Source organism: Patagioenas fasciata, chromosome 3, assembly GCF_037038585.1.
Source record: "Patagioenas fasciata isolate bPatFas1 chromosome 3, bPatFas1.hap1, whole genome shotgun sequence".
Lineage (NCBI taxonomy): Eukaryota > Metazoa > Chordata > Aves > Columbiformes > Columbidae > Patagioenas > Patagioenas fasciata.
This window is the reverse complement of record NC_092522.1, coordinates 70,385,883-70,411,470: the sequence shown is the minus strand read 5'-3', so window position 1 is coordinate 70,411,470 and position 25,588 is coordinate 70,385,883. Positions and strand designations below refer to the sequence as shown.

The following is a 25,588-nucleotide window of genomic DNA, read 5'->3' as shown; positions in this document are numbered from 1 at the left end:
AGTGAGTTTGAGCTGCTTGGTTTGGAAGGAACATACATGCAGGATTTGAGGAGTATTTGAAGAAACTGCAGTTGCAACTTTAATATCTGGTTAGTTTTTTCCTGTTTTTTATGCTGAAAAGGTAAATAGTACCAAATTAGCACAGCCTTGCAAAATGGTGCTTGCTTCTAGGAAACAAACTGTTGTTGCTGGATGAGCCAAATCACAAGTCTTCCACATTTGTGTAGGAGTGGACAACTGGGATTTGTCCTTGGAATAGAAAGTGCTTTTGACCAGGCTGATTTAGGAGACTCGATTCTCCTTTTTTGTAAAGCAGAATTGGAATGGCCAGGATTGTTTTTCAGTTGTAAAATGTGACTTGTATAAACTGTTTAGATATTCTTTCCTCAGTGTTGGGCAGAAAAAAAAGCCTGGAGGTTTCTGGAAGAATAAATCAAGTGCTTTACCTGAATATTTTTACTTCCTCCTGGCAATCTGTTCTGGTTATTTCAGTAAGCTGCTTGTTTGTACGTTTGGAAGATGTTTGTCCTTACTTTCCCTTTGCCAATTTGTGATACCACGTAATTGCAGATGATAGGAACTTTTGCTTTGACATCCTGCAGGACAGTGGTATGACCAGACCCCCACCCATGCTGAAGAGATGGGGGAAATAGTGTATGACAGAAGGGCATGAAGTTCTGTGCCATCATCATTCTGCTAGTAGTCATCAGGGAACACAGTGATTCTTTGATCAACCCTTTGCATACATCTGTTTTGATATAGTAGGTCAAAGGGCTGGCCATAGTAGAGTATTTAAGTATTCATGCACCTTCTGTGTGAACACTATTGACCTACTACCAGCTAAGATTTATTAAAAGCTGTAAGTTAATAATTTCCTAACTCTTTTTTTTTTTTTTACCCCCATGTGATTAAAAACATTCTTAGATGGGCAAAGTACTTTCTTCTTACTTTTTTTATAGGACTGGGTGGTATGCCATACTTGGGGTCAGGGCTAGCTATGTTTGTATTGGCCCCCTGGAGGTACTGCCCATCTGTTCTGAGGGATTGCAGCCGAGAAGGGAAATGGGTGACTCCTCTGGGGTGAGTAACCTTGATTTTCCCTGACCCATTTCACAAGACTCATAGAATCATCCAGTGGTTGAAAGGGACCTTAAAGATCATCTAGTTCCAACCTTCCTGCCATAGGCAGGGACACCTTCTGCTAGAATTCTGACACCTTGCACTAGTGGAAGGAAAAGCAGAGGATTTTTTTTTTTTTTCTCCCTCACCTTTGGTTTTGACAGATTTCATGAACACATGATGTAGGAGTTTTTCTAGTGCCTTGAGATGGGATCATTAGCCTGTGCACACAGTGCATATTAGGGATTTGTTGGTGCTGAGGGGTGGCACAGGGCAGGGCAGCTGCCTGAGATGCTCCTCTCCATGATGCTGGTGAATGGGAGAACTGGTGTCACCCTCAGAGCCAGCTTGCGCATGGTTCCCTGTGCTGTTCAACTCTTTGTCCTCAAGCCAGCATCCCCTTCATTTTAGCAGGACTGTTTGCATCCATGAGCAGTTGATATCAGTAGTGTGGGGTTCACAGTCTTATTCTCAGTCACTGTTCTGTTTTAAACCATTCTTTTAGCTACATACCTGCTCATTGACAACTTGACAACACAGTGCTTTGGTAAGCTTTTGCTGTCCATCCTTTGTTTCACATGGAAGGTGTTAAAGAGATAATGTCATTTGCTCTTTTCTGTGAGCTGTTCAACCATTGCACAGTTTCAAGAGGAAATCACACATGCTTTTTTTTTTTTTTAAATTAGGAAGGTACATCACAATAATAACGATTAAAAAAATCAGTTTTATTGCAGGATAAGTATGCTAATAAATGTACTGACAAAGTAGGTGACACACAGATGCATATTTTCTCTATAGCTTTCACGCTGCAGAACAATTACAGAAACTTTTTTGAGATTACTGTTTACATTGGAGATATTTATATTTAACAGGTTCTTGACCATTGTTTCTTACTCAAAGAATGGCCACATTATACAACAGCTTTGATTTTTAGACACAGTTAAGGAGACTGACTTTGAGAATAGACACAGTAGAACTGCTTTTTGTTTGGACATGATTTTTCAAATTATTTGCCAACAATTTAAAGTTCTGCCACTTGTAAAGTAGAATTAGAAGTTTTGATTCGTGTAATGATTAAAGGATCTTATTGCCTTGAAATACAGAAAACCATATACAAGCTCCTAAGAATAGCCTCTGGAGATAAGGAGTGACATAGGGCACAGCAAGATAAGGAAGATCAGGTATAGCAGACAGGGACTTAGTGTTATTATCTCTGATTATAGCTGTTTAGTGATTCTAACCAGTTGGTAGTTTTAATTCTTTTGTGTTTTTTTTTTTCCTCTTTCTTTTCTTTGCTTGGCTGAAGTTCCTGAGCAAAAAACCGTAACACAGATAACATTTATAACAGCAGTTTATACTTTGTCCCTTTTCTCCCCGTTGCAGGTGGCCTTCTAATCTCCTCAGCACACTTTGGAGCATATGTGTGTGGCACTGATATAGATTACAACACAATCCATGGATTAGGTATGTTACATATTTCTACACCACTGAAATCTTACTCTGTGGAATTTAAGAACACTGATGGTAGTGAATGATACTTTGTGGATTTTAAAGCAGCATTGATCTTCACAGGACTTAATTGATCATGCTTATTCTTATTGTGTGATTGACCAGTTTACATGTGTCCTAAATAAGCTATTCTCTTTTTTTTTTTTCACATGGGAAATATTTAATAAAAGGAGTAATGCTAACCAAAATGTTGTCTGTGCACTTTCTCAGCCTGTGATATAGGAAGACTCTTGTAACCTAACCCAAGAAGTCTAATCCCATTCTTAATTCTCTGAAAAACTGCAGTGCAAATTGTATGTGACCTATTGGACAGCATTATGACTGATGGTTAGTGCAAACATCTTACAAACCAGCATTTTTATAAATTGTTGTGTGTCACCCTATGCAGATGGTGCAGCAGAACTGTTCTCATGTATTTTCATTATTCATTCCTACTTGTGAAGTTTACTTCAAATACTTGTGACAATGAATAGAATAAGGCAGGAGATAAACGTTGCATACAAAAGTGGAGTTTAAGTGTTTTCCTTTAAAATAAATGAGAGAGTATATGAAAGCTTTTCCTATAAAATAGTTTGAGTATGCTTTTGTTTCTGTTCCATGCCCCTGATCCCCAGGCAAGGCAAGCAGAAAGAACCAGAAATGGAGAGGGCCAGATGAAAATATCAGAGCTAATCTCCGACAGTATGGTTTGGAGAAATATTACCTTGATGCACTAGTTTCTGATTCTTCAAGACCAATATGGCGAAAAGGGATGCTGTTTGATGCAATCATTACAGATCGTAAGTTTGTTAGTGCTTTTGGTTTCCTAGTAACAGTGACTAAAGTGTTATTGTCTATGTCTATGTACATTGATTTAATGTCTTGATGAGTGCTCAGATCTGCAGTTTCCATATCTCAAATATGATCATTGAGAGCAGCACTGTGACAATTGGATCTGCATTTATATTAAGGATAGTTATAAATGTGCGATATAGCTGACAATAATACTTTCTTCTATGGTGAGAATATTATGTTTGTCAGTAGACATCAATATGATTGAAGGTCATCCCCTGAAGAAGTCTTACTGAGCAAAGGCAAAACTTTGTTGATGCATGGAGACTTCTTGTCAGAATGGCCCATGTTACTGTTAGGACTTGATCTGCAACACACCAAGTCTGCCATGCAGCTCTGATGGACTTCTGGAGACATAAATCTTAAGTGCTTATTGAAATGCTTCCGAAGAAAAACTTTAATGCATTTCTGATACATGTAACTACTAGAAGTACTACTGGTGAAAAAATTGTCCGCATTTCTAGAAACCTATATACTTAACACCATATGTCATGCGTGAGAGGAAGTAGAGGCTAAGAGAATAAAAAGACCTTGATACAGCCATTTCCGATCTCTAGTGCTGGCTCTTAAAATGAGACATTCACATTAATTAGGAATAGGGAGTGTGACTTTTCCCTGTGGGTTTCCTGCTAATTTTTATTTGGCCTGATTGGCAGTAAGACAATGTGGAATATTAATATGACTTAGAACTGAGTTTGCAAATTACGTCACAACTTCTGCATTTATAAAATAGTGATATTGGTGCTTCCATTATGCTGAAACAAGTTTCATAAAAACAAATGTGTTGAACATGAAATAGGCATGTTACACTATTAGAAATGTGCAAAAATGTATGAGAAAAGTCTCTTTCTGGCTCTTGTGTGTGTGAGAATTACCGTTTGTGTAATGTGTTGACAAGAAATTCCAATATAGACAATTTCATTTTGAAAAAGATTAGCGAAATGCTATAGGGGAGATGTTTGTGTCTGTCAGACAAAAGAGGATGGGATTATTCTTTACATGTTAGGAATGTAAGCAATATCTTTTAATGAACAAAATAGAAAAGCATTATCTTTTGTAGTGTAGCAAATATCTAGGCAGCTAGAAGCATTTTACAGCTGAAGGGCTTTCTTTGAAACAGTTTTAAAGTAACCTTTTGGAGCCAGAAACTTTTAATAGATCATGAAGAAATTACCCTTACTGACTTTTACTTTGTAAAAGCTTTATTTAAACTTTGTATAAGCCACAGTTCGGGCACTGTTGCGTATGTATAATTGATATTTGGGCAAAGGGCGAGGTTCTTATCTCTGCATTCTGCATTTGCTTTGTATAGCACCATATGGTATCAGAGAAGCTACTCGCAGAACAGGTTCACCAAAGGAAACAGTTAAGTCATCTGAAAAAAGGTAGGTGGACTGTCTTGTCTGTTGTAGAACACAAATGTCTTAATGGAAACCCAGTCACAGTTTTAGAATCTTTATTATTTCTTGGTTGACTCTCAGTAGTTAAAAAGTGATAGTAATAGTAATCAAAGAAGAAAATCCCTTTTTGATTCTGCTTGCAAAACTAGTATGTCACTTCCTGATATCCCCTTGGTTTTGTTCTCCCTGCTTATCATTTGCATGTGTTCAGATTTCAAATCCTATTTCTCATCTCTGTGAGCCACCGTTACCTTGTGTTTCCTGTTCTCAGAAAGTTCAGTCCCTGCAAGCTGCAAAATCAGTCTAAAATGGAATACCTCTGTTTTACCATAACCTTCTCTCTTGAATTTCCATTGTTCCTTTCTCTTCAGAGACAACATATGGCTTCTCCACTGCCTGGCCTTCCTTGTCATCTGCCCTGTACTCTAAATTGCCCTTAAGAAAGATGCTGTGCAAAATAACTGTTCCCAACATGCTTGTGATTCTTCGACTTCCACAAGTACTAAAGAGCCTACAGGGGAATTTGGGAAGTTATATTCCTTGGAGTAGAAGTTGCACTACAGGATTGTCCTAGATCATTTTGCAGATCTCAGGGCTTTTTTTGTGGGGTTTTGTGTGGTTTTGTGTGTGTTTGTTTGAAGTTAAGATGCAGATGTTACCTGTGCTTTTACATTTACAGTTGATATTTTTTGTTTAGCACAGAAAATCATATCTTCGTTTCATCCAATTATCACCTAAGTGACATCTTTTTTGACCTGTTGAAGTTTGCAGCAGAATATCTGGTGATGGGAGGAAGATTAGTTTACTGGCTGCCCGTATACAGACCTGAGTATGTATTCTTGATTTCTGGTATGTAGCTTGTTGGAACGGATGCTGCATTCTCACTGTGCTTTCCTTCGGTACAGCTGGAACTTCCATGGTAGTTACATTTAAGAGTAATGCTCAGACTCCGTATTTTAAAGCTTCATACGAGGGAAAGCAGATTTTGAAATAAAGTTTTTGGATGGAGATAATTCCTGTCTGTTATCAAAAAGAAAAAAACCTTCACGTGCCTTTGCAAATGCATGTCCAATGCGTAAGAGAACAGTATTGGCTCTTTGGGGTTTGACATTGCTAATTTAGCCTTCTGAGAAATCAGAAGTGACCAAGAGATGGCAGTGAGAAGCAGGAAGCGCAGGGGAGCAGCCCTGTTGGGGACCAGAGAGGCCAACAGAAACTGCAGGATGCTCTGCTAAGTAACGAGGCCTGGGATTAGAACTGAGTTTCAGAAAAGAGACATCTTTTTCGCATACCTTACTGCAGAATCTCTTAGATAAGGTTTTGAGGGGATTGTATGTGTTTGTTTTTCCTGCAAACTATTTCATAGGAAACTGAGGAGCTGAGGTACAGTAGCTGTTTCTAAGTATCTTGCAGATACAGATAAGCTCTGAAGGCAGGTTCTACAATGTCATATGTTTCTATGATGTATAAAGTGGTGGTTGTCCCTGGTTTCACCACAGAAATGGTTTGTGACAGTCGCACATTTAATTATCACATGATGTTTTGAAAATTTGGAAATCAGAAGGAATAATTTCTGTTACATGCTTCCCTAACAGAAAAGTGCACCTAGTAGCTTGCATTTTTTTAAATTATAGAATTGGTATCTTAAGCTTTTTTCTTTTCTTGTAAGACTGTTCGCAAACAAAACAATGAATGCCATTAACAGTATTATAGATAATTGTTCAGGCTGTCTGTCTGACAGATCATGTGTGGTTGTGAATTCTTAAACTTCCATGTCAATAAACTCTGTTTGGAATTACTGACTTAATTCTGGTTGTCAAGATAGTGGAGCTTTTTTGTCTGCTCATTGAGCACTGGTAAGAGCATGCTTCTGCAGTACAGCAGGATAAAGCGTTTAACTTCAGATGACTAAGAACTGCACATTCTGGTTCTACTTTGGTTGCTGTTTTGGGGAGTTCAGCTCTCTCAAGCTCTAGTTGGGTTGCTGCTTAAAAAGAAAATTTGTACATACTACTAAGTCACTATATTAGCACAGAGTAGTAGTAATAGTCACTTTGTTTTCAGCTGTAATGATGAACGCAGAAACAAATATTAAAGCAAGTACACAAGGGGGAGATAAAATACTGTTTAATAATAGGTTGTGCTATCAAATATATCTTGGCAACACCTGCCATCAGCTTCATGTGTTATTTGAGATCCTTGTGTAATACCTTAAATAAGAAAGCAAAACAGGATTAAAATGGGTATCTGTTAAAACCACTGGTACTATTGTTCTTATTTGATAATGCTCTTAGTTTTACCTGAAAGAATGTAGAAGTATATGCATTAATGCTAACAGACAAGGCTTTTTAACAAAGTGATAACGATCTCTCTCTCTGCAAGATAGCATCTCACTCCAAATTTTACTCTTTCAACCTGACATTGAAATCATTGTTGAGTCTGAATTCTTTTAATTCCTTTGCAGGCAGGCTTTTATATGGTTATGAAGAGAAACTTCTAAGATGTGGCAGAGTGCTTGCCTTTGCAAGAGAGAGAGGCAGTTTGGTGGAACTAGATGCATCAAAAGTCTTGTGTAATAGAAAAAACAGTTGAGAATTAGTTTGATTCTCCTTTGGTAAAAGCATGTTGTGACTTGACCTAGCAGAGGTAATGACATGAGAAGTGGCCGAAAGGCTGTTTTGCGATCTGGAAGTTTTGGAACAATGCAAAGAGGCAGTACTGCTTGGGATTTTTCCTATTTACAGGTCTGTATTTGGCATTGTCTTGTTTAACAGCTCACTATTTAAGAAATGTCAGGATTTCCATCAGCACCTAGATGGATCCTGTTTCGAGTTGAGTTGTGTTTGACTTCTCTTTCTCCCAGAACAGTACATTTCCTTTGTAAAGTGTATTCAGCAAGTCCACTTTACAGGAAAAATACAGAGCTTCTCCTGTGGATCTTTTAAGTTCAAGTGATGGGTGTGGAAGTTGTTTAGTTCTGTTTCTTAATGTCTGACTTCTGTTGCCTCACAGGCATTGGGGAATCATGAAAACAAGCATTTTGTATGAAATCATACTTGCTGACAATGCCAAATACCATTTTCTGTATTATGTTGTAGTAACTATTGCAGGAAAGCTTATTACAAAAACTAAGTGGTTGATCTATATATCAGTATAGAGGAAGGATGTCTGATCTCATATTTATCTTATCAGCTAGGTCAATACTTCTTGCTCCTATTGTCCCATGCAAAGCTCTTAATTTCTTAAATTCCTCTTTCAGTATCTGGAGAAACAGAAGGATTGAAAGCATTCTAGAGAAAAGTATTTCTCTAGAAAATAGTGTGCTGAGGACATGGGGGCATTTAAAACACTGCTTACTTCTACAAGCGGGATTTAATTGCAAGCCAGTGTTGCTACCATGTGATGTTAAAAGATAATGTGTTGGTTTTTTTCTTCCCTTTAGAAAAGGTAATTACAATGTGGCACATTTGTAACACCAAGTGCTGAGGTGTTGGAATGCCACTGTCTAATAAGAGCTGGTTTAATAGAATTTGGAATCAAAGTGTAAGGGTTTTCCTTTTAGGGAGACAAAGTTAAGGCTCTTGTTCCTGCATCTTCATATATGTTGACTCTGGAATACATTTTTTAAATCACAGATAGGTTATTACTCTTGATTGACTGACATATTTTCCACTTGAAATTATACAGGCAGGCCTATGTGCATCCACTAACATCATGTAAATACATGTAGAAAATGTGTGGGAAGGTCACTCTACTGTGAAGTTCTAATTTATTCTACACATTTTATGTCACAAGATGTTTGAAATGTGAAAACTCTGGAGCACCAATAGCTGAATTTATTTCATCAGATTAAAATGCATAGCAACATTCTAGCATAAGCCATTTTGTGAAGAATCTGTATGAATTTTGTTTCAGATGCAAGTGTTCCAGTTCATGAGCTTACAACTCTATGAATGTTTATTTCTTCCAGATATACAGAAGACATCATTCCACGCCACCCGTGCCTGAAACTTATTAGCAACTGCGAGCAGATGCTGTCCAGCCACACATCAAGGCGCCTGATAACCATGGAAAAGGTGAAAGAATTCAAGGTGAGCTTGAATTCTTGATTATGTTGTGTAAAATAGTAGCTATTGCATTTCTGAAAAGTTTGTGCTATTCAGCATTTGGTCCTTATTTGTATCACTGTTGATTTTTTTATTACAAGAGTTAAAGTTTTTGTAAAATTGCCACACATATTTTTAAAAGAAATTGGGTAGTGATTTAAGGGACCATTCTGATTTTGGTCTTTCTGTTTCCTCAGTTTTTGATAAACTTTTCATCCTGAGGAAGCCATTTAATTTTGTGAAAGCAATCTTTGAACTTATGGTTACTTGTGAAAGTTGCATGTACTTTTCTTGGAAAACTGAACTCTGTGAATCCCATCCACAGATATATCTAGATGCCTAAGTTCCCATTGATTCCAAAGTGTAATTTGGTGCCCAAGTAAACACTAAATGCCTTTCTGAGTCTTGCAGTACAGGTAAATCATATTCAATTCTGTTAATTCGTTTTTAGAGTGGTACTTTTTTAGCTTTTGAAATACTATTGTAGCTGTGACATAAGTACAGTGAAGCACATTGAGGTTTTTTGTTTGTTTGTTTGTTTTTGGACACACTAAGTGCTTTTCCTGAGGCACTGAGATGGGGGAATATTGCATTCAGGTCTCCTTTCCATTATTCCTGCTTCTCACACCTAATACTGTTAGAAGAGATGCTGAGCAAAGGTGATGCAAACTCTTCATGAAAACACAAGCAAACAGTGAGCAAGTTGGTTTTAGTACATTCCTTGTCAGTTGGAAGAGCTACTTTAAATGGCAGGAGATACAGTCAGATCCCTGTGTCTGCATGGTGCTTGTGCTAATTACGCAGCAGGGTTTCAGTGCTGCATTCGTAATGCTGATAATGACTGAGATCCTCAAACAGCATCTGAAATTTTTTAAAGCACTGTATGTGGAGCGCAGAGCCAGAGCGGCCAACTTCACCAGTAGCAAACCCAGAGGGTAAATTATGGAAGCATCTGACATGTATGCCTAAGGGTGTTCATGGAGGTTTTCTGCAGGAGTTTTATTATTGCCAGTGCTGTAGGATAACATGTTCTGATTTAAAAAATATATCCACCCTTCTGTGAATAGACTTTCATCATTTATTATTCATGTTTTGTGCATCACCTGTTCTTCAGTACATGCTTTGACAAGTTCATGTCTGGAAATGCTTAGCTCTGAGCACCTGATTCTGGTTGGCAGTCTTACTGCTTAGATCAAACTGTGCAGGTGCTTACACTTGGGACTCCATATGTCTTCTGGATAATTTAACAATAGAAGAACCCGTGTACTGTTTCTGACAATGCAAAACCTGTCTAAATATCAAAATATGTACTGACTCCTTAGATAGTGCCTGCTTGGTTTAGAATCATGTTGTTTGATATCTAAATATCCAAGATTTTCCCATACCAGTGTCTCTTACCTGGGACATGTTTTTTCCTGTCTTAATACCTTGTTCACCCTTTGAATTGTATATTTCTGACTCACAAGATATGATGATAAAGTTCAATAGTTGGAGCTTTGTCTGTTTTTCTTTTCCCCAAATGAAAGAGTGAATTTTTATAAATATACAACCACTTATGTTTTCAGACAGTTCCTGCTTGCTTTACTAAACTGGTTTGTGAGAGGCACTGACAAATGCCTTTTAATGCAGCTTAGTGTAGTGCTTGCAAGTGGCTAAGAAGTTTCACAAATCATGGAGGGTCGTTATGCAGTCCTTTGGTGTCCCCAGTGTTTGCCACCAATAATGAATTGCAGATTTCACAGCACATTTGATTTCACTATTAACAATCTCAGTTCTTAACTGTAGATTAATTCAGTCAGTTACTGAATGTGAAACCGGTGGTGCAGTTTGATTGTGCTTGTAATATAATGGACAACAAAGTGAATGTAGAAAGTGAATGTGTTGAATTGCTGTGTTGATCTCTCATAATTAATCATAAGTGTGAAGAGCATAAAGGTTGGATTAAAAACATCACAAAAGGTGGTATATAACTCACTGTCTTGTAAGCATCCAGTCTGTTCTATTGAAGTTTATGATGAAATCGTGCTGCTGACTGGAAAACATTTCTGACTGAACGCAGTGTTGATATGAACAGACTTTTTCAGCATGTTCACAATATGACCAGGAGAGTTGTTTGGTTTTTAACATTTAAGGCCTTTTTTTTTGGATGGCCATGGTGGTCATTAGAACTCTCTTCTCCCCAGTCTTACATTACAGTGATAATAACAAAAGTGAATGAAGGCAGTTGTTGTAGACGGCAGCTAGAAGTAGCCAGCTAATGACTTCTAGTCTTGTAAAACTCTGAGGGAAGAAGAATTAGAGAAATGAAGAACAGGAGTGTGGAACAGGGGAGGAACAAAACAGAAGTGATAGGAGGTGAGATCTTAACTGTTCTGAGGTATTACTTCTTGCTATGGATGTTAATATTCCTTCTTCTGGTATTAAATGGATACAGATCTCCCCAGTATCTCTCTAAACCTGAAATAAAACTTTCTAATGGTTATCATCGTGGGCAGGACTGTGTGGGAGTTTGCTCTCATTGAACTGTGGAGGTTTTGCGATAAAAACACCAGTTCAGCTTTCCAAAGACTGTGGACATTGATATGTGAGAACTGAAATAGTGGAAGAATGAGAAGCTGTTGACCAAGTAGTTTTGTGTTGTAACGTTTGTCAACTGTGATCTGGTAGGAGTCCAGTCTTCTGCCTTAGATCAGAGGAGATTTGAATCAATTCTACCAGCTTGAATCAAGTGAAAATGTGCTTTGCATTGTGCCAGTTTATTTCTTAAAAGCTTTAAAAATATAGTTAGGTAAGACTAAAAGGTCTCAGTCTGTGCCACCCATATCTGAATTGTCATTATTTTGTTTAAATGTCAAATAACTGGTAAATGGTCAATCAGTAGGAAAAATTGGAGTATGAAAACTTGAAGCATTGTTACTACAAAGGGTCTTGGGAATCTGTATCTGGTGATCAACCAATTGTGGGGTTGTTTGGTGTTCCCTTTCTTTACCAACAATATCTCCACCTTTGTGTTTTCTGAGGCTTGTTGATTTCTTCACACTGAATTATTTCAGCTGTTGCCAAATTACTTGTTTCATTCTTCTGCTGGATGCCTTACAGAAGTATATGGTATCTATTTGGCTGGAAAATGCTACCTGGTTCTGAAGTTTCTGATCAGGACTTAAAAAAAATATATCCGAGGAAAGATCTGTAATTGACAAGGGCTAAGAGATACACCTAGAAATTATGTAGCGAGATGAAGGAGAAAACTTGACTGAAGGACAAATTCTGGGCATATGACTGTCCATGAAAGGACTGGAGCAGTGGGCATACAAATCCACCATGGTGAATGGGTCCAGCATTTCCATGTCATGCGGACACTCCAGAGTTGTTACTGGTGTAGAATTTTTCCTACTGGATTTAGCAGCGTCTGTTCCTGGATATGAGCCTCTTGCCCTCGATTTGGAAATTTCTCAGTCTTGTTTATAGCTGTATAAAATTAGGACAAGTGTTTTCTGTAGCAAGTGTCCTCAACCAGATGTAGAGTGGTAGGAAGCTGTGATAAGGCTAAGACGACCTTTTTGAAACAAAAACTGAATGTGGGTAATTACCCTGAGGCTGAACTGAAGCCATACTAGATTCATAAAAACCTTTAGAATATCACTTAATGCCAAGAGTTAAAGAAAAACAAAGCTTGCTTGTTATCTTGAAGCTTCCTTCTCTTTCTTCCACCTCTTTCATTATTTATTAGAGATCTGTAACACCTTTTTTAGTGTTGTCTGTACAATAAGTAAGTATTGAGTTGAAAAACTCAAATTAGCTGAAGGCAGTTTGGTAGCTTCTGCTTTGACCAGAGCTTTGTTGGTTTTCAGTTGTTACAGAAGTCATCATAAAACATTTCAGAGCAGAAGTTTTGTGTGGTAATTGTTGTTTGCAATTAGTCTGCTGTTTTGAGAATTCAGATTTTTCAAAGTGAGAACCAAGGTGATGATAAAGAATGATCAGGAATTAACGAACATCTTCAGTTCTGACTTTTACAAATAAAGGAAGAAGTCTTTGTCTTCTTGGTAGTGCTGGTGGACGGGGGCAGGAGCTGACTTAGTGCCAAGTAGGCTGATCGTTGCTGCTGAGTCTTGGAAATTGTTTCTTGGGAAGTCTCATTGTTTTGTGTCAAATAATCAATTATGAACTTTATGCCTTGAGAAATGTGTACAGTTGTTTTAAAGGAAAAAAATGAAAAAAAGCTACTCACCTGTAGATGCAGCTGTGTATCACAAGCAGTACTTCTTATTCCTATTCCAGAGGAGGAAAGTGACTGTCTCCCTTAAAACACTGGTTCGATTCCATTCCCTGAATTTAAACTTTTTGTTCTGTTAGAAAGCAAGAGGAATGAAAAAACATCCATATCAACTGCACTGAACAGTTAATGCACTTGAGGGAGAGTTGACACCACCACTGACACCCTCCATAAGAGATCTTCTCCTACTGAAAAACATTCCTGCTAAATATTTAGAGCGCATATTCTACCAATTTATGCTACTCAAGATAAGAGCTTAGCTGGGGATGTTTGACTGGCTTGTTTTCTGAAACGGGCTGATACCTCATGCCCAGGCAAATTCTAGTGCAAATAGTCACCACAAATTGTTTAATGAAGATGATTTTTGACGTTTTATCTGTGTGAAGTTAAATGCAGCCTATCCCTAGGGTTCAGATTGTACCCATTCAGCTCCCTGTGTACACCCTACGCTAATCAGTTCAGAAATCATTAGTTTCTGAAACCAAATTCCTTTTACTTTGATCAGTTCTCATGTTGCCCGTAAAACTGGGAAGTGTCAAGTGAGTGGCATCTCCAGGTAGTTCAGATTTTCTTATTTTCATTTCCCGTTTTTAAGAAGCAGTTCCCAATCTGTTCTTTTTCTTTAAAGCAGTTGCCATCTTTCTTGGGCAGTCATGTCTGTACAGTGGAGAGGTAGGGAACAGGAGCTCTTAAACTGGAATTATTGTGATGTGGGCCAGGAGCTGCCTTTGTCAGCTCTTCCGAGAATTCTGTCCCTGCCTGCAGATCTCCTGTTGTCTAGTGAGCGATGATTTGCACAGCTTTTGATGAGGCCTGGATTTACCAAGAGGATTCTGCTGTGGAGTGATGCACCAAGCCCATTTCCATTTGATGGTTGCAGATGTTGCTCTTACAGCTGTGATTAACTTGAAGTTTGTTCTCTTACGTATCACATCCTCTCTTTGCCCTAACCAGCTTGTGGGTAGAGGGGGGTAGTTCCTTTCTTCCTTCCTCCCTTCACCCTGAATCAGCATTTTGTTGCTTAAGGCATCAAGATGAGTGGTGTACAGATGCATGATCTCTTGGAGGGTGTGGGGATTAGCTTTCAGGGTCAAACATCCCATCCATTTCTCAAAACAAGCAAATTATGTAGAATTATCATTAAAACACATCCTAAAGTTATAAAAATATACTGTATATTTTGGTCAAAGAAGGATTACTGAACTGCAAATTCAGGGGAAGAACAAGTGCTCTTTTCCTCAGAGTGACCCTGCATAAGAGACCCAGAGAAGTGGGTGAAGGCTGGCGGTGAGAGGAGCACATCTTAAATCCTTCTTGTTTCCTGACTGCCAGTAGTAATTGTTTGCGGTGTGTTGGGTTTTTTTGTGGTGTTTGTTGTTTGTTATTTTTGTTTTGTTTTGTTTTTCTCCCATGGACCTGTTACAAGCCTGTTGATTATTGACCTGAGAGTAGTCTTAAACATGTCAGTCTTTCCCAGGTGACCAAAAGACAATAGATGCGCTGTGACTGCAGTGGCTTTACTGAGGTTATTTTCTCCTGCTATTTTCCAATATTGCAATATTTAAATAGAACTAATTGGCTGCTGCTGGTGTAATGTTAGATATCCACATGGCACTTAACATTTAGCAAGTTAGCTTAAGCCAGTGGCATGCTGCTGGTGTCTGCTAGGATAGCAGCTGAGAGCTGCTTCATAGGAATATCTCATTGTGTCCAGAAGAGGGCACTTGAACATGCACATAAACATCTTGCTGTGTTGAAAAACCTTTTGTTTCACTCCTTTAGAATGCATATTAGGATATCCAAAGCAAGATGAGGTGTTGATGTTGCTAGGTGAAAGCCTGGACAAGCTGCAAAATAGCTGAAGGGGGAGATCGTCCACTACAATTCCGTTCATCCTTGCATTGTAATGCTTCTGTAGTATGAAAATATTGACTAAAATCTACTTTTATGTTCCTATGACTTATCCTAGAGCATTCAAGAGCAACCTCATTTTCAAATATGAGCAAGTAACACTGAACCGAAACTAAGTAGTGAAGCAATTTGTATGTTGCTGCACTGCTGAAAAAAGTTGCAGTAATGAGGATACATTGAGAAAAAACATCAAGTGGAACAGAGCTTTAGTTCTGTTGTATGCTTGTTTTTATTTTCTCTTTGCACAGTTCAGTTGTTCTGTGTTAGGCTGTTTATCTCAGTTCTATCTTGCCATTAAGTATTATAAGCTGATGTCAACTATAAGCATTAAATGTGTTTTCTAAAAGTTGCCATCAGTTTTCTTTAGCACTCCAATTAAAGTCGGATTTATTGTGATTTACTGTGTCAATTTTAACTTTCAGAAGTACATGAATACTGCATAAAAAACAAATCCTCTGATAGTGCTTCAGTATCTGTAGGAACTCGATTTAGTTATTTGTGTTCCTCTTCTGTTTGTATCCACCTTCCACAGACCTCTGATTGAATTCTCCAGATGGTATTTTTTCCAGAAACTAATCTTTTTATTTTCCTTTATGAAAGTCTGTGTGGCATAGCATGTGCGCTCTCATTTGTTCATGCAAGGATTGGATTCTGGTGGTGTTAGCGGAGATATTTCCAGTGAAGCAGCACTGTTAAAACTTCAGGTATCTGGTACTGACAACTTGCATCAGTTTGCTGCACAGAGTAGAATAATGAAAATCTGAATGAGTACAGAAAAAAACAACCAACCAAAACAAAAAACCCCACCCAACAAAAACTTGTATTTGCTCAGTGTCAAATGAGAATCCACTGCTTATGGATTTTCATTTCTGTTAAACATTAGGACATGGCAGTAGGCTGTATATGTTGTTGTTAGTCCTTATGGAAACCTTAGCATTTTATTTTTTAAATTCTGTAATCAATCTAATGACTTAAGTGTTTGCCATTGAATTATAAAAGGAGAAAAAAAGTACCACCAAACCAAACAACTTTACTCTTGCTTGTAATTGTTTGAAAAAGTCTGGCGGAAAACCAGTGGCGATACATGCTGAACATACTACTGTAAAACCTAATGCTTGCATTTTAATACCATGCAGGATCAAGATCAGAATTCTTACCAATTGGATGCTCAGTATATGCCATACAGGGGACACAATTCATTCCGTGAGAAGTATTTCAGTGGTGTGACAAAGAGGATTGCCAAGGAAGAAAAAGACAATCAGAAGTAAAATATAATATAAACAGTTTGAAAAACGAGGAAAGAATGAAGATCGTGTTTCTTTGTAAGGACATCTGGATATGAACATTCATTTGGATGCTTCAGAAAAATAAATACTGCTTTTAATTTTAAAACAAGATGAAAACCCACAACACAGGTTGAGAGCAGTTCTTTTTAATTAGCTTTGTTTATAGCAGATTTTGTTGTACAAGTTTTTTGAGTCTTATTTAATTTATATTTGTACTTTCAAGTACTAATGATGATTGACTAAAACCATTATTATTGTTCTTTCACCATTAACGTTTACAAAAAAGTAGTAGTATTATTTGGCTTCTTAAACTGTGAACATCTGGCTGGTTTAGAAACACGTGGTGGTGATCAAGGATTGCTTATTAAGATCATTTTCATTTGTTTTGTTTTTTTGTAAATGGCATACAATAAACCAGAAAAGATTGGTTTGAAGTGTTTTTTTTTTTAATTGTTGCATGCAATAACTGCTCCTATGAATTCTGGCTGGGGCCGGCAATGTTTAAAACAAATAAAAAACACGAAGAGACAAATGTGCACATGCACCCCCCAAGAAAAAAGTTTCTGTGACCTGACAAACTCTGGAGAGCCTATTAAACCCTCTGAAGCCTGTCCACATCTGAAGCTCATCTGTACCTTGGATTTGCTTTTGCATTCCTAAACCTTGACTCTTGGTCAAGCCAACTGTCTGCAATTTTTGGTTCAGAAACTGATAGTTAAAGCAGTAACAACAACAGCGTAAAATCACTAATGGCTCCCTAATGGTATTAAGCTTAATCAAATCTTTGAAATTGAAGCTCTATTTGTTAAAGGGCAAACTTTGCTGAATCCACACCATGTCCATCATGCAGATACCTCATTGGAAAACCACTAAGCCCATTAATTCTGGATGTTAATGGCTTTTCTCATTTTGGTGGTCAAGTATGGTCTAATATTCTTCAGCAGGGCGTTGGTGAATGTATCAACTTGCTCCAGCCTCATGATCTTTGTAGACTATAATCTTTAAGTGCCTCTCCAAAAACCCAGTGATACCTAGGAAGGCACGAGTCATTGCGTGTGTTTGATCGAGTTCATTAACAGAATTTGCTATTCTATGTGTTGAGGTCCTCAACTGCAATAGGGTGAGTTCACATACTCAATGACAACTTTCTCTGACCTTCTGGATCTAATCTGTGGTGTGTTAGGAGGTTCTGAAATAATGATTTATTTTCTGTGTTTCCATTATAAATCACTTTATTTTGAGATTTCTAATGTCAGCCATCTAATAGTTGTTCTGGGCTAAACTTGGAGCGAGATCAAAGCTCAGAAAATTTTTCAAAAGCAGAATTTGAATTGATGGCTTTCAAATATTACATAAAAAAAATTACTGCTTCTGAAAACCTGTCTTCATGTAACTTCTGACTCCAATTTTAGCATTACAATTTGGCATTCAGCTTTTATTACTTTACAAATTAAAATTACTTTCTGTTCTTCATAGGCAAAGAATTTTTCTAGATGGATTTATTATGCATTTATAACTTCATTTTCATAGAAGTTACCCTACATAGACATGATCTAAATGGTTATACAAGATGTAAGGTAGTGGCAAATCTGGCTCTGTCTATTCAAAGAGAATGATTTAGTTTTTTTCCTCTCTGCCTGGTCCAACTTTTAGTCCATTCAGCAGCGGTGGTGCGGCCTCCGTTTAGCAGTTCATACATAACAGTTCTATCATTACTGGAGAATACCATTATGAACAGAAACTGTGAGTGTATTTGGGGTACTACATCAACATCCACTAATAAAAAACAGTTTAGAATTGAAATCAGATGTTCAAGCTGTGCTGATCCCCAACTTTAAAGCTATCACTTGGAAATATTTCTGATCGCTAAGTTTCTCCTCGCTTAGTGTGTGTGCTCAAGCTATTGTAGGTGCAGACGTGCAAGGCGGAGGCGTTTATGGCTGAAGAGCCGTGACAGAGCCCCTGCGCTCGCTCCCGAGGAGGACTGACAGGCGGGTGAGTTATCCTGTCGGCGGGACTTGGCCATCGATGGCCGCGGTTTCTGGCGCTTTTGTTCGATCTGGTTCCATCCAGTCTCCTTCCGTGAGGTTCCAGTTTCCCGTCCCTGGCAGGGAGGGTCAGTTCGTGAGCCCGCGCTGAACTCATGCCGTTGTCATGCTCTCCTCCAGGGTGGTTTGTGCCATTTTCCAGTTTTGAAAAATAAACATTATTTTTGGAGCGCTTTGTTGCGCTGCAGCAGATTGGGTGGAGGGAGGAGCAGAGATTGGCTGCGAGGTCATACGGGCAGAGGCTGCCTGTTGCCGTACAGAGTGATTTGTTGAGCCAGCAAAGAGGAGGAGCCCCCTCTTTTCACAGAATCCCTTCACCTGGTGATGGTGTTCCCGGCTCCCAAGCCTTCCACTACCTGTGGGAAAAGGAAGTGAAAAAGTAGCAGAAATAGATTTTCTCTGCATTAATTGTGTGCCTACCTGCTTCTCTCTCTCTAATACCTTCTTTAATTTGTGGCCAATTTGAACAAGTTTGGCAGCAGGTCAAGGTTTGATGAGGTCTTGCAGATAACAGGGAGCTACAAATTTTGTTGAAATAGGCAAAGGTGTTGAAGGAAAAAACCTAGTTAATCTCTTTCAGGGAAGAAGTTGTAATATGAGTTCAACTCTCATTGAATGTCAGAGAACCCACATGGAATCAAGACCTGGAGGCAAAACTCTAACAATGATTTTTGTTGCCATTGCTGGTCCTTCTGCTTCTTAATTTTCTCTTTAAAACAGACTCCAAAGCATACAAAGAGCTTTTCTAGAAGGGGCATAAAGGCCCATCTGAACTTTCCACTGCTTCTCAAGCTATGAGATCAGCTCACAAAAACTTAGACTTAGTGGTTTCTTCTCATCACTCTGATGAAAGGAGTCAAGGTTGCAGAACATCTCAAGGAGAATGCAGGCCTCCCTTTAAACCAACCTAAGAAACTGGTATCTGTTACTGGGACAACATCTGTCTCTGAGTCACAGGCTTTTTGTTTCCACCGCGCCTGTACTGGACTTTATGCTGGTACCATGTGCTAAAGCAACTTCCTCTCTTTGGACATGGCATTTGAACAGCAACTCTTGAAGTTTGGTTTTGGTGGATCCTCTCTACCTGTTCAAATGGGACTGGAAGACTATGGTGGAAGTCCTTAACTGTTGGGCATCTCTTCTTTTTCCATCAGAGTAATATTTTAGCTCGGAGTTGTGACTTAATGAGAAGGTCATTGGTACACATGGAAGTTGGCAGTAGGCAGTCAAATTTTTGTGAGTTCTTAGTCAAGGCTCAACTGTCCAAAAATACTGAAAAATGCTGCTAAGAAGAAAAAGTACAGACTTTCTCTTGAGCTGTTTTGATATTACAGTTAACTGTAGAGATGTTATAGGGAGGAAACACCATAATAATTCTGAATCTTGTTTTTCCTTCTGTCACTGCTTTTTAAAATTTCTTCTTAATGGTTATTTCCACTGTCCTCAGGACAACTCCACAGCCTCAGGGCCACCACCCAGAGAAGGGTGTCACAGAGAAAGTGGCCATGTGACTTTGCACTGTCTTCTGGCCACAAGTTTTCCAGAGTCAAAAATATCCTGTGGGAGAAGGCAAGACTGGAGCAGATGATACTCAGTGGTTACCAGTGTCCATGTTGGACAACAAGCAGCTCTGGGGTTGGCTGACAGGAGGCTGATGAAGTCTCCAGAAGGTGAAGGTTGTTTTCTGCTGGCTCAGTTCTTGTCACCACCATGTTTTTTCTGACTCTCTAAGAAAAAAATAGTGAGTTCCTGTTTGCTGTTTAGCTTGGTCTCCAGTCTAAACTGAGGTCCAGAGTTGAACAAGCTGTCTTTTCAGTCTTGAATCATCTTCCCTGCTCCTAAAAAAGAATACACTACGCTTGTGGCTCCCAGGAGAATGGAGAGGCTGGTATCCCTCTCTGGCTTTCTTTTCTGTTTGCTATTTGGAAGTAATTTTTTTTTAACCTTATTCTCATATGTAATTAATTTTGGTGATCACATCATTTAAAACAGTGAAATATAACCTACCTGCCTCCATGCTACCTTTTTTAATATGTTTGTCTGCTGTTCTCTTATTGGCTTATTAGACTATAAAAATCTCTGTGTATGTATCCTCACAACTTTTCATTATCGTCTGTCATTGCTGCTGTTATTTTGTACAGCTCCTCTAATCAGTTACAGCTTTCCTGAGCCTGTGAATGTGGAGGACCCCTCTCTAAAGAGTTGTCAACTCTTTTTCAGCTAAAAAGCCCATCAAACCCAAAGTCCCAGAGAAAGGACAATCTCTGGCTACACTGAAGGGTATTGGACTTCAGGACAGGTTTGCCAAGTAAGATCTTTTTAAATTCTTGTATGTTGCTTAAAATGAGGTGCATGTCAGGTTTGACAAGGAGAATTTTGAGTACAGCTGGGTGGAAACAGGAGGTTTTGCTTCCTTTAAAATTCCCCAAAAGTTATTTTTTTAAAATTTCAAATTTCAAGTGCTGGAAGGAGACTATTTGGTACAAAGATACAATGATTACCAATGATCATCTGAGATTCTAATCCAAAATTTCTGTTACTTTACATAAAAATGATTAAAACAAAAAACCGCCATACCTTGTAAAAACATCACGACAGCATAGTATTATCACTGTTGTAATTCTCACCAAACCTAAATTTTATTTAAAAATTACTTTTGTCCAATGAAAATGCCGCTTGCTGTATAAAATTCTAATTTAAAACATTCTTCATTGATTCATTCTAATAAATTTTGCACTAATAAAGTTCAAAGTAACAAGTCGTGTATGTGATGGGATGATTAATTAATTCTAATCAAATACGTAACTTGTAACTGAACAATTTCATCTCTATAAGGAGGTACCATTCACAAAATAGTCATGTAGCAATTAATCATAATACTTCCTTCCGTATGAGTCTGTCCCAAAAGATGGGATGTCTCTTAGGGATGACTAAGAGTGGATGTTTAGTGCCGTGACTGGACAGCCCAGGGTGTCTTTGCTGTATCCTGGGACTGACTGGAGAGATTTCTGCTGAAGTTTGTCAGTTTCACCTGTGATTACATTTTGGAGCAAGACTAATCCTTGATCTGTTTTCCGCTGAATGCATCACTAGGAGAGACACAAACAGGTAATTCCAGTACAGGACAAATTAAGCCATGAAAGTTCTTAATAAGTAATAGAGAAGGTTCAAAAATATTGTGATTTTTTGCTAGAAATGAAAGATAGCTTTTGTTTATGTGGGCAAAATTCTGTGAGTAGTTGGATGTGATCAATTAGAAGGACAGGTCCTTGCACACAGGCAGTCTTCTCCATTGAGTGTGGCACTGTTCTTCATGCAAATGTATGTGATGGATGGAATGATGCTTCTCTGGCCACAGTTCATGCCTTTGTGAATTGTTCTGCTCCATAGTTTTGAGGCTGTTTGCATGACACTGTGACATCCTGAGATTAGAAGTGCTGAGCAGGTGCAATGTGTTTATTGCAGTACCAGTTGTGGCAGAGACCAGGCTAACCAGCATCATGAGCAGCACCATAGGGGACACACTCCTGTCTTGGACAGAGCCTTTTGTCTTTCTAATAAACAAACCCCTAGAAATTTAGGAAAGTTTTGGGGAGTTTCCACTCTCTCTTCAAACTGTGTACGTGGTAGCAAGTGCTTGTATGCTTTTGCTTGTACCTCATTCCTTTATAAAACACTCCTTGGAAAAAGGGCATGAAATTACAGGCTGGTTCACTTATTAGATATTAGGCATTTGCAAAATGTCATATTTCAGTCTCCATGGCTTGCAACAGGAGCCATCACAGAGGTGTGTGTGCACCCATGGGTGGTTCAGGGAAAGAAGCTTCTTCAGCAGCGTGATTGTTCTGCTCAGTCCTGCAATTGCAGAGCAGCTGGCACAGAATCTCAGAATGGCTGGGATTGGAAGGGACCTCTGGAGATCATCTAGTCCAACCTACCTGATAAAGCAGGTACCCCTAGAGTAGATTGCACAGGAATGTGTCCAGGAGGGTCTTGAATGTCTCCAGAGAAGGAGACTCTGGGCCTCCCTCTCTGGGCAGCCTGTTCCAGTGCTCTGGCACCCTCAAAGGAAAGATGTTATTCCCCATATTCAGATGGAATCTCCTGTGGTTCAGTCTATGCCTGTATGGACAGTGGTGAATGTGCTTCTGCATGTTGGACGAATATACACAAGCGCCCAAGCACCACCTGCGTTTGTTCTGCCTTCCCATTCTGGTGTTCCCTGGAGTGACCTGACAAGCTGCAGCGCTGCACTCAATAAACTACTGCTGGTTGCTATGGGGAGCAACCTGCCAAAAAACTGCACAGACCCCATGCCACTGGGGCCAGGGAAGCGGGAGCTCCCCTCTCACCTCCAGCCACCTCACCTCTTTAAAAAGCAAAGCACATTTCAACTACAGTAAGAAATTCATTTTATAATAATCATAGAATAGCATTTGTAGCCTTATGTGAAGATGTCAAAGATGACAAAGGTATGGACTCTTAATTAAATATAGATTTTCTTTTGGGTTTTGTTTTTAGTCTAAAAGCAAACCAAAATATGTTTGTGCCAAGAACTGTTATATCTGACCTCCCTTTTTCTCTTTTTTTCTCTTTCTTTTTTTTAATTGTATTTTTATATGCTTGGCAGAATTAATGATGAAAATCTTTCCAGCTGTGACTTTGCCAGAATCCCTTTCTGAAGCTCCTACTAATTTGGATTAAAACTGGATGGATGGAAGCCTCAAACAGCAAATCCTGGCAGTTGATCTGCTGAGGCCCCACAGCATATACTTCTCCAACTGTTCTTATCTTCTGAGAAAAAAAAAAAAAAAGAAAAAAGAAAATAAGCAAACATAATTTTGTAATTACACAGTTGTTAGTGTTCTCCCTGCCTTTCACCTCCCTGGGCTGGGGCAGCAGGTATCTGCCTGCAGGGCGCAAAGCATGGAGCTGGCGGCTCCCACCCACCACCCCAGCAGTCTTCCAGGGCTGCCCTTGGCAGGACAGACCTCTCTGGCCTTTGCAGGGCAAGGTTTTGATAGCAGGGTGGTGGGAATTTTAAGCGCTATCTCACACCAGCTACTCAACCGGCATTTTAGAGGGAGTTGCCAGCACTGGGAGGTAACTGTTCAAAATGGCAAAGGTAGGTGTACAGTCTTGCCGTCTCAGGGATGTGAAGCCACCGAGCACCCTGAGTCCCAGCTTCTGGGCTCTTACCTCGCTGGTTTAATTCTAGCGGCATTGACACCATGTTTTCTTACTGTCCAGGCTTCCTGGAGTCAGCAGCTGCAAGCTCTCCTCCTGCCACAAACAAATTAATTTCTTTAAATTGGACAGATTGATCTCTGGCACGTGGCCCATGTTCCTTCCCCTCCTCCCTCTTGCCAGGAGAGACTTCTGGAAACTTGCAAGCTTATTAATCCCTGCTCAGTGTGTTCCTCTCTTTGTGACATGCTGAGGCAGTGCCCTGGTACCCTGACCCAGAGGATGCCCTCTCCACCAGCTCAGACCCTCCAGGTATGAGGCTGTGGCTCACGAGGGAATCCAAAAGCTACCGGTGAGCTTGTGAGCTTTGGTGCCAGCACTGGCTGGAGGGGATGGCCAGAGCTCCTCGCTGCAGGTGCTCTGAGCGCCTTGCTGACCTGCCTGGAGCACCTCCAGTGTGGAGAAGGAGTGCTACGATATGCCATATTTATGGCATATTCTGTTGATCATTATGAACAATAGCAATGACAGCTTTCCCTGATGGACTGCTGAAAATGTCTGGTGAATCTGAAGGTTGTGAAGGAGGTGATTGCTGCTAAAGCATTATAGGGACAGCATAGGCAGCAGCATTTACTGTCTCCAGGCTGTGCCTGCTGGCACTGAAAGCCATGCAGTCCCTCTGATTTCTTGTGGGATGCCTACCCCTTCCACTCATTTCCACTTGCCTGAGGGCTTAGTGCTCCTTGTCATGCTTAGCTGCTGGTTTTCCCCACTGGCTGTTCAGCAGGTGTGAGCAGATGTGTGACAGGCTCCCGTGACATCCCTCCCAGCTGATTTGAAGGACCAGGGGAAATGCATGGTGGCTGAGCTCTTCTTTCCTTCTCAGGATGCCTTGAGATAGGGATGAATGTAGTCTCCAAGAGGCAGGAAGGGAAAAGTGAAATGTCTCAGCTTAAGTCCAGCCTATCTTTCAGTCAGGAGAGGCAGCACTGGGGGATATTTTCAGCCATCATCTTGCATATTTCCATATAAAACATTCACAGTTTGTGAGCAAGAAGTATTTCTTTCATGATTGCTACCTTTGCAAATGCGTTTTGAGTTCTGTAACAGCAAGTGGATTTTTTTTTTTTAACTTATCCTGTTAGGAGCAGAAAGAGTTATTTCACGATAATGTATTCTCTTCTCAAGTTCTTCATCAAGCTGTTGCCTTCAGATTGTGCCCTTGAAAACATCTGCCACAATTTGCCTGTTCATAGTATTAGTGCAAAAACAAGGTATGAATTTGGACCTGGTTCTTTTTAAAGATACATTGTTTAATCATCTAATTATCAACAATCATCAAATCTTGAATCCCAGTTTTGAAATAATAAAAAAATATATTAATGGATTGCTCTACTTTTCCATCAACTTGTGACTCTTAGGCTGCCATGTTAGAATCTGAAAGTTGATAACCTAAGGCACTTGTCAGTCTGCTCTTCTAGAGCTCGTGGATGTGGGTGACTCTGACTTGCTCATTTAATAATTATTCTACGTGATAATGTCTGTGTTTTACAGAAACTCTTTGTTTACGGTAAGGCCTGTTAATTCACCTTCATTTCATATATGCATGTCAGCTGCTGCTTCTGTGATACTGGATAAGAATATTTATGAAGTAGTTTTGCCTCTTCATTTTAAACTACTTTGTCCATCCAAAAATGAACCAATTTGTTTTTGATATACAGCAAACCCCAAGAATTTTACAAACACACAGGAAAGCAAACATGCAAACATCAAAATCTCTTCTTTCTTAGTGTTTTTTGGTGGTCACAAAATTTATTTCACTTTGTCCTTTTGGCTGCCTTAACTCCTTTCTGGCTTATGAGTGAGGTCTATTCAGTCTGGAGAAGAGAAGGCTCAGAGGGGATCTCATCAATGT

General features: G+C 39.3%; 1 protein-coding gene across 6 annotated transcripts in view; it reads left to right on the top strand.

Annotated features, from left to right (window-relative positions):
* Nucleotides 1-16,872, top strand: part of TRMT11 (tRNA methyltransferase 11 homolog) — a 28,105-nt gene extending 11,233 nt beyond the window's left edge. For 2 of the 6 annotated variants that reach the window (XM_065834017.2, XM_065834018.2), the window contains 6 exons: nucleotides 2,503-2,583; nucleotides 3,243-3,407; nucleotides 4,772-4,844; nucleotides 5,557-5,688; nucleotides 8,830-8,950; nucleotides 16,289-16,872. In XM_065834017.2, coding sequence (XP_065690089.1) covers nucleotides 2,503-2,583; nucleotides 3,243-3,407; nucleotides 4,772-4,844; nucleotides 5,557-5,688; nucleotides 8,830-8,950; nucleotides 16,289-16,420 — 704 coding nt within the window. In that variant the 3' untranslated portion in view covers nucleotides 16,421-16,872. Of the gene's footprint in view, nucleotides 1-2,502; nucleotides 2,584-3,242; nucleotides 3,408-4,771; nucleotides 4,845-5,556; nucleotides 5,709-8,829; nucleotides 8,951-9,290; nucleotides 9,382-16,288 lie in introns of those variants that run through there. The other 4 variants (XR_010651102.2, XR_011738389.1, XR_011738391.1 and 1 more) reach the window with 4 other exon arrangements.
* Nucleotides 16,873-25,588: the final 8,716 nt, after the last annotated feature.